At 43.0% G+C, this 9,969-nt stretch overlaps 1 protein-coding gene across 1 annotated transcript; it reads right to left on the bottom strand.

Annotated features, from left to right (window-relative positions):
- Positions 1-948: 948 nt before the first annotated feature.
- LOC114910512 (centrosomal protein of 290 kDa-like) lies at positions 949-3,244 on the bottom strand. The gene has a single exon (XM_029251908.1). It carries the CDS (start codon positions 3,242-3,244, stop codon positions 1,229-1,231), a length of 2,016 nt encoding a protein of 671 aa, XP_029107741.1. The 3' UTR covers positions 949-1,228.
- Between the last annotated feature and the right edge of the window lie 6,725 nt (positions 3,245-9,969).

Here is a 9,969-nt window from a genome sequence, read left to right as displayed (position 1 = left end):
ATATGCCATGATTCTGCCTAGATCTAAAATTGACACACAAAGTAATATCTCACAGTCAGGAAAACATGATGCAAATAGCAAAATCCTGACCACTTCCTCAGAAAATAGTAGAAGGCATTCTCTTTTGCTGCAGCACCTGACTTCAACTTGAGTTCCTGTTCTTGTTGAACTCAGAAAACAATATTTTACTATTTAATAATAAAACAATCAATGAGCTTAGAAAAAGTAAGTAAAGCATTGAATTATCTGGATTCTGGATCGAATTATATTAGTAAAGTTATTAAAAAAAACATTTTGGAACTGATAAAAAATTAATTTAAATAAAGCTATTTACCAATTTTCACAATGTTTGAAATACATTTTTAAATGAAATACACACACACACACACACACACACACACACACACACACACACACATTTTCGGAACCGCTCGTCCCATACGGGGTCGCGGGGAACCGGAGCCTACCCGGCAACACAGGGCATAAGGCCGGAGGGGGAGGGAACACACCCAGGACGGGACGTCAGTCCGTCACAAGGCACCCCAAGCGGGACTCGAACCCCAGACCCACTGGAGAGCAGGACCTGGTCCAACCCACTGCGCCACCGCACCCCCCTTTAAATTAAATATTGACCTATAAATAATGTGTGATCAAATTACTAAAACAATGAACTGGAATTTGCCATTTGCAATTAGATTTCTGAGCTGTTAAAAACTCAATAAACTAAGGTGAAAGTATAGCTAGATACAACATACAAAAAAAATTCTATGAGTAACAGATAGTAATAGATGCTAGCCAGTTCCAAGATGACAAGTGCAGAGGAGACTCTTGAAATGACAGCATAAAGTCAAAAGATTGGAAGTCCACCTGATGTTGAGCGGAAGCTCACCCAACAGTTTGGGATCAAGACGAGAGAATGAGAAGTCTTTTCTTGTACGCTAGGAGAGAGGAAGTTCCAAGAGAAGAGAAACAGAGGCAGGAAAGAGGTTACCCCTAGGAGAGTGGACAGACTGGAGGTACTGAGGAGTCAAGCCATGTAAGAAACTGTAGGTTGTGGAACTTGAACTGGATCTTAGCAGCAGGGGGAGCTGGCGAAGAGACCGGAGCAAATGAATGGCCTATGTACAATGAGAAGTGCTATACAGTAGGAAAGCACCAGCATGAATGAAAGCAAATAAAGGTTTAAGAATTTAGGAAAGTACATATTGACTGATTTAAATTGACACCTTTAGCAAAACTGATTTGCATCGTCCGTACTCAAGTCCTTAAATGCAGCTGCAGTGATTGATCTTAGTTTTTCTGTTTCTTTCTCAGACGCTGGGGGCAGCACTGCATTCAGCTCACGCTGAATAGTTTCAAATCTTTGTTTCGTTTTTTTATCGTAGGTCTCGCAATTCTCAGAAACCAGAGTTTTTATTGCCTCCTGAGCTTCATCGCAGCCCTTTTGTAATTTTAGGCGTTCGGATACAAAACCCTCTGATTTGGGATTGAGAGCCATGAGTTTACCCAGGCTGCTGACCCTGTCCATTAGGTGTTTCTCAGAAATCTCCACGTAGGTCCCTGAGATCATGTTCACCAGACTGGCAACATTAGATGCATGAAAAGCCTGCTGATAGATCAGGTCTTTCTGAAACATTCTTGTGTCATATGAGAGTTTCTTCTCTAATGACTTCTCAGACGTTTTAACAAAATTATTCAGAGATGTGCTCAAGCAGGTCTCGATAATAGATGAAATCATTTGAAAGAATCGCACCATCTTCTCCCACTGCTCCTTCACTCTTCCCATGGCATCAAGTCCCTTGACCAACATTTTAATGGTGGTGGTGAAATCTATTTCCTTGACTTCACAGCTTCTCAGGGTGATGAGGATTTCAGTCAGCTCCTTCTGGTTTTTCTCCAGGTTTTCCAAACTCTGCTTCTGTGCCTCTCTCATCTTTTCCAGTTGGGCTCGACTTTGCTCTATACGGAATCGGGCGTTTTCCACTGCAGCTTCACCTGCCCCTTTCTTTTCGCTGCTTTTAGACAGCAGTGGGGGCTGAGGTGTAAAAACAGGAGTGTTGGAGAACGATTTACTCTTAGAATCAAATTCATGTGTTTGCATAAACAAGTCCTGGATTCCAGAAATCAGCTCTTTTGTCTTAGCATCGTCATATTTTCCTGTAGGTGCAATCTTTGTTAGCTCAGCACAGAGCTCAACAGCCTTTGTGCAGATGTTTGCTACAAGCTCTTTTTCTCTACAGGATTCATCTTTCACCTCCTTCTGAATTTGTTCAAACTGCTCTTTCAGGAAAGCCGTTTTGGATTTTTCAGATTGTTGATCATATATGTCAGACCAACTGATTTTGTTTCCATGAACAAAATCACGCACTGATTGTGCATATTTAAGAAGCTGCCCTGATTTGGAGAATACATTGCTTGTTGCAAAAATATTCTTGTTTTCATCTTCCCTCTTGTCACTTCCTATTATGGTAGTACACTGAGCTATAATACCTGTTATACCTTGCACGATTCCTTCTACGATGTTCATCCCAAGAACTTCCCAACCACTTGGCATTGAATTTATTGCCGTATTATATGTGTTCTGTGCCTCTTCTAGGTGCTTATTTAACTCCTCATATGCTTTTGTTGCTCTTTCATTGGCTTTATCTGAAGCCTTTTTCTTCTCCTTTGCTGCTTCTATGTTACGTTGCACTTCCTCCAGCTCATCCCCATAGATTTTCTTTGCATTGACGCATGCTTCTAATAATTCTTGGATCAGGTTAATGACAATATTGAACTTCTTTTCAGTATTCTTAGCTAGATCTGTGCATTGTTTTGATATAGTAGCTATGTTTTCCAACTGGTCAGGGAGGAGAGTCTGGACAAGCTCATCATTGTCCTGGAGCAGTATTTTCGCTGCCATTGTCACGTAACCTGGAACACTGGCAGTATGGAGACGAATCTGGTCCATGTTCTTATGAGCTTCATTGAATGCTGCCCATCCTGAATTGGCCACTTGCATCAGACAGGCACGGAATGACTCTGGATACTTGATAAACTGAAACCCACCACTGGGGGGGTTCTTGTTGATGGAAAAATCTACATCTGAGGAGATGCAGACAAGTTCCCCCAGAATGGCTATGGAGACTGGTCCAGGCACCAAAAACTTTTCCCAGTTAGCATACGGTTGCATTATCTTTTTTGTGTCTTCTCTAAAATCTTCAATCTTACAAAGTGACTGGACTGATTTCACAACTTCTGTCATTTTTCTTCGTTGCTGGAAAGAAAACATTTACATTTAAGTTCAAAATGAATTTAATATTTAATCCCATTAATGAGAATTCCTTCTTCTGCAGTATAATTTAATTACATTTCATTATGGAAAAAAATACTTTGGTCTAAAAGGTTGCAGGTTTGAATCCCACCTACAACTGCAGCACCCTTGAAAAAGGTACTTACCCTAAATTGCTCCAGAAAAATTACCCAGCTGAATGTGACATGATAGGCGTGTAATGACCAGTTCCATATGTTGCTTTAACCATGTATGTAGTAGAAAAAAGAAGTAGTGCAGATACAAAAGTGAATCCCAAGTTGAACCCGCGATGACAGAACAGTCGGAGTTCGCAGGGTAAGAACGCGGTGATCAATTTCTTGGTGGCGTAATAAAGTGCAGTATGGCGAATGGGATGGGGGTGCGGTGGCGCAGTGGGTTGAACCACAGTCCTGCTCTCGGGTGGGTCTGGGGTTTGAGTCCCGCTTGGGGTGCCTTGCGATGGACTGGTGTCCCGTCCTGGGTGTGTCCCCCCCCCCCCCCGGCCTCATGCCATGTGTTACCGGGTAGGGGGTGTGTGTGTGTGTGTGTGTGTGTGTGTGTGGTTACATACAGCTAGTAGCATAGTAGTTAGGGTTTCACCCTCTGGACCCAGAGGTTGCAGGGTTGATCTCCCCCCCCCCTCTGGCTATAGTACCCTTAAGCAAGGTACTTACCCTTAAAAGGAAAAAAAAAAATAATTGCTCCAGTAAAAATTACCCTGCTGTATAAATGGGTAAATAACTGCAGTTAGATTAACCTTATAAGCTGCTTGGGAGAAAAGGATCAGCTAAATGAGTAAATGTAAATAGTTGTAGGAAGATTAACATTGTATGTTGCTTTGAAGAAAGCATCAGCTGAAGTAGTAAGCATTTTATTTTCGTAGTTTTAAATTACAAGTGCAACCAGTTCATTCCATAAGTATATGTAATGTTTGTCATGTTTCTGCTATTTCAGCTTTCTCTTGTTTTGTCAACATAATATTAGCAGTAACCTCTTACTGGCTGCATTATAATCAGCACTCACAAGCACCAGGCATGAACTGTAAATACTGGCAACGAAAGATGACTTCAGGTGGTCCTGCACTGCTAGTCTGTTTGGATGCAATTTACAGGCACCTATTAACTCAGCTGGTTAGTACAGGGTACATTTACCATAGCTGTCACATTCTGAGATCACACAGACATGTATTACCGTAAAATCTCTATGGACATAGGGGTGTGAAACTCACATGAAGAGTTAGTGTGTGTACAGATAAATTAGAAGCTAGAGTACAGGTGTGAGAGGAGAAACAGATCAAAGTCTGGTCCAGTGCTGTTGTCCTTCTTATTGCTTAAATTGCACTTACCTGACTTTCCTGGAGCTGTAAAGCATGATATGAAAAGCAATCCGCAGACACTGATGGGAGGAGTGGGGGTGGGTGACTTATTTTTATTGCATTAACATGCGAAAAGCTTGTAAAGCTCATAGCAAACATGTTACATGGTCAAGAGAACAAGTGTGAGCCTTCTGGTGTTTGTGACCTGGACCTGATCCAGTTGTGCCCAAAACCGGTTCACACCACACAAAGCGCGCACATCAGGTCACAAGAAGATGCCCGGATGTCGGTTAACTGCACGCGCCTGTTTGCATTTGGTACAAACTCTCGTCCCACATCGCCGGTTGTAAACGGCTCTTTCGCAAACCACAGCCCCTTGGCGGGAACATGGAAGCTGCGAGTGTGAAACGCTGTCCCAAACTAATTCCGTTCGTCTAACATGCTCCTGTTATTACGGTCGTTTTTTGTGCGTGGTGAGGGCAACCGCAGCATTTTCCCGCTAGATGAAAACGAGTCCGGTTTCTTTTTAAAACCCATTAATCCGCATGTTCGTAAATTTTTGTCAAAGTTTGAGCGCTTGTTGCAGCGCTTCTGGTACTCTCGTCAGCGACGGACTCGCCTCAGACCAAAGACATTGGTTTTGTTTGAGCGTTTATAAATTCTAACTGCCAGTCAGTCTTCATCGCGCTCTTCATTTTCTTGCTCAACTTTTCTTTAAGGTATGGAGCCACATTTTGGTGCCAGAACACCACAGTGGTGGCAACGTACTGGTGGAACAGTAGCCCGGAATCTCGGTATTTTGTCGGGCTCCTGTGCGCGCGTGCCAGAAATAGCCAATCAGGATGTGATAACGAGGGTCGGTGTTAAGAGGGAAAATCCGTTTACTTGCGTCGACTCTCTGCATTTTCACAAAGAAAACCTTGAGATCTACCATCTAAATCGTAATCTTATGAAGACAACTAGGTGTGTAAAGATATGACACGATACTGTCAGCTTGCACAAGTTGGTTGGGCACTATTTCCCTCCAGTTCACATATATTGCCATCTTTTCTATTCACTCAGTAGTAGAATCCATATCATACACCTGTGAAGCATTCATTCAGTAATGCCTACTTTTAATCTACATAAATAGTAAACGTGCGACATGTCTTTCATTTAAAACATGGAAAAATAAATTGTTTGAAAATGTAAAATATTAATACCAATAAAAATATAAAATGAAACAAATGTTGATGTAATGCACTCTATTTTTCTCAGAGATGTACTTCAGTTTGGAGAAAAAGTGACTGCTAAATGAATAACATGAAAGTGTAAATAAATGTAAATACCTTATGCTGATCAATGTCAATGGTGTTTGAAGCTAAAAGCTTTTTCCCCAGCTTGTGCTGTTCTTTAGGAACCTTGCAATAGGGAAAGGTATTTATTCTCTCCAAAAAATGCCTCGCCCCCCCTGTTGCATCACACCTCTATGCTCATATGTACCTAATGAAACACCATATATAGTCAATTTTGATCACTAGAACCTTTATGCAGGAGTGGGATGGTAAAGCTAATATGAGAAACATGACATTTGAAAGAGCCAGTTTCTGTTGCAAGGGGCCGTTACGCCGCCCGCCACCCTGCCCGCTCCTGCTGCCTGAAAAACATCACACCCAACCCCCATGTTGGACCTTGCGGATGGTGGGCCCACATGGCTGCTCCACGTTGCCCTCTGGGGCTGAGCCCGGCCAGGTTACGTGGGCTGCCCAGCCACCAGGCGCTCGCCTAGGAACACTACCCTCAGGCCTGGCTCCAGGGATAGGTCCCGGTGACTCTATTCCAGGCAGGGTAAACATTCTCATCTCCTGGCCGTTCAGTGTGGGTGTTGGACTCCACCAAGGTTGTACTTTGTCTCCACTCCTATTTGTAGTTTTCATGGAAAGGATATCAAGGTGCAGTCAAGGTCAGGAGAGCATTCTATGTGTAAAAAGCAGAGGATGTTGTCCTTTTGGCACCGTCACATGGTTGCCTCCAACACACACTGGAACGGTTTGCAGCTGAGTGTGAAGCAGTTGGGATGAGGATCAGCACCTCAAAGTCTGAGTCCGTGGTTCTCTCACGGAAAAGGATGGCATGCCCCCTCAAGGTAAGGGGAGAGAATTTTCCCCAGGTGGAGGAGTTTGAGTATCTTGGGGCCTTGTTCACGAGTGAGGGGAGAAGGGATCGTGAAATCGGCCGCAGACTGGGAGCAGCGGCAGCAGTAATGCGCTGTACCGGACTGTAGTGGTGAAAGGGGAGCTGAGCCACAAGGCAAAGCTCTTTCCATCTATGTCCCTAAGCTCACCTATTGTCATGAACTCTGGGTAATGACCGAAAGAATAAGATTGCGATACAAGCAGCTGAAATCAGTTTTCTCCACACGGTGATAGGGTGAGGAGTTTGGCCATCCGAGAGGAGCTCAGAGTAGCGCTGCTACTCCTCCACATTGAGAGGAGCCAGTTGAGGTGATTCGGGCATCTGATAAGGATGCCCCCTGGGTGCCTCTCTTTGGAGGTATACCAGGCATGGCCAACTGGGACGAGGCCCCAAGGACGGCCCAGGACCCGCTGGAGGATTATATCTCACGGTTGGCCTGGGAACGGCTGGGGGTCCCCTGGGCTGAACTGGAGGAAGTTGTGGGGGACGGGGCGGCTGGGCCTCTCTGCTCTCCCTGTTGCCACTGCGACCCTAGAAGGACAAGTGGGCAAGAAAATGGATGGATGGATGGATGGACATTTGAAAGCCCTTGTAAAATTAATATGATAAAAAAACTCTTGGAAATGTCTATTTCTTTGTATCAATCTTTAGTACGTGGGTTATATTCACAGATATTTTCAGAAAATATTTAGTAAAAGGGGGCGCGGTGGAGCAGTGGGTTGGACCGGGTCCTGCTCTCCGGTGGGTTTGGGGTTCGAGTCCCGCTTGTGGCGGACTGGCGTCCCATCCTGGGTGTGTCCCCTCCCCCTCTGGCCTTACACCCTGTGCTGCCGGGTAGTCTCCGGTTCCCCGTGACCCCCGTATGGGACAAGCGGTTCAGAAAGTGTGTGTGTGTGTGTGTATTTAGTAAAGTGTACAAAAGCAGTAATTGTTAATATAGATGTATTTATGGACAGATACTAAAAGTTAAAACTGATTGGAGTGTCATTTCTGATTTATCACAGCATTTGGTAAATTAAATGAAAATGATCAGTTTCAAGTACATCAATGCACGATTATGTATTTTGTTATGTTTAAAAAAGCAGTGTGCATGGGAATATGGACACCATTGCTTCATATGCTTTATTTGCAGACACCAGCTGCTGAATACACAAGATAAAAGAAAAACCTTTAAAGCTTCAAACAAAAACTTCACCCCTGTTTTGAGGATAACAGGTAATGCAGTTTGTTGATCGTCAAATGTAAAAACAGGTTGATCCAATTCCTATGAATTCCGAGGACAGAAAAAAAACTGATGGAGTGACTCTCAAAAACACAGTAAATTGCATTTTTCACTGGAATGGTTGAGCAGCATGTCAGTAAAACATAACTTGACAAGATAAAATTAAAGGATAGACAGGTCATATTCATAAGAATATCCCTAAGGCCTCACATTTAATTTAAGCATGTGCCAACAGCCCTTGAAGCAAACTGGAATGGTTGGGCAACATGTCAATAAAACATGGCTTGAAAAGATAAAATTAAAGGATAAAAACGTGGTATTCGTAAGAATATCCCTGAGGCCTCACATTTAATTTAAGCATAATTCTTTTCAGCTGCGCCAACAGTCCTTGAAGCAAAGGCTGCATTTTTTTCCACACCCTTCCATAAACCATGGAGCAGAACATCACCGATGCCATATAGTAATGAAACATATGCCAGTCCAATTTTCAGTTCATGACTGATCTGGGTTAGCACCTTTCGTGACACCAACAGCTCTTTTAGTTTCCAAAATGCTGACAGACACTTTGTTAACCAGCATCACTGCTTCCCCTTACAGTCTTTAAATTTGCTATAAATCAGCTGTGGAAGTTAATTAATCCCAAGCAGGGGCTTAGCCAGAACTTTTTTTCAGGGATGGCCAGGCAAGACCCAGTGATTTCATTGGGGTGGCCAGAAACAAAAATCACAACTGACTGTGACATGCTGTACCAAAAGCAAATTCTACAGGCAGAAATTCTATAAATTCTACAGAATTTATTTATTACAAATGTACACAAGAAACTACAGTGGCAGTACTTATAAACGTCTGTAAAAACATTATAATATCATTTAATACGAGCCTTATTCTAAATTATTTATATTTTTAGATGCTAATGATGCAAATTGTTTTATTCATCTCTGATTCTGGTCTGATGTGTGTTGTGTCTGAGAGCTTCTCCGCAAGCTCCTCTCAGACTGTATCTGTTTCCTCCTTGTCTCTCTTAGCAGCAGTCACCTGTCAGTGTGGTCAGAATGCTTTGCGCAACAGGGGTGGCTGGAGGGGTGGCCGAGCTTCAGTCAGGGGTGGCGCTGGCCACCCACGGCCACCACGTAGCTATGCTCTTGATCCCAAGAATGATCTCAATTTTGTGTCACTGGATGGTGCAGCATCCCCCACAGTGAATGTAACTTTCTCAGGAGACTTATTCAGTCAAGCTGCATCGCTAACATGCAATTTAACGTCGCAGGGCGATGGACAGCATATTGGTCTTGGAAGCATTTTCTTTCTCTAATTTACTAGATTTGGAAGTTGTTTCTTTTGTTCTGTTCAATTATAGTTTCTCCACATACTTGGATTTAACTGTTTGTCATTGATGATTTTTAATATGTTAATTCTTTCAAGACTCAAAACCAAAAACTCTCTTTTCAAAATTCTCTTTTAGCAGCCCAAGGTGACTTAATATCAAGTGGGATAAGAAAAAATTGCATGATCCAACATAAAAATTAATTAACACACTTGTTTGTACTTGTTACCCACTCGTTGCAATGCCATAAAATTATTTCTATTTGAATGTATCTCCATCACTTTTTTCTGTTCTCGGAATTCACAGGAATTGGATTCTCCTGTTTTAACATGTTACGTTTAGTCAACTTTAGTGCCCGTTATCCCCAAAACAGGGGTAAAGTCTTTATTTGAAGTGTTTAAAGCTTTTTATTTATTTTGTATTCAACAGTTAATTTCTTCAAAATAAAGACTACTAAGCAATGGTGTCTATATACATCCACACACATATACGCTGGCTGAATCCACTTGTCCCATGGGGGGGGGGGGGGGGGTCACAGCAAGCTGGAGCCTAACTCAGCAACACAGGGCACAAGGCTGGAGGGGGAGGGGACACACCCAGGACAGGACATCAGTCTATCACAAGGCACCCCAAGGGGGACT

Source organism: Scleropages formosus, chromosome 5 (genome assembly GCF_900964775.1).
Source record: "Scleropages formosus chromosome 5, fSclFor1.1, whole genome shotgun sequence".
NCBI classification, from domain to species: domain Eukaryota; kingdom Metazoa; phylum Chordata; class Actinopteri; order Osteoglossiformes; family Osteoglossidae; genus Scleropages; species Scleropages formosus.
This window is presented reverse-complemented; position numbering and strand designations above follow the sequence as displayed.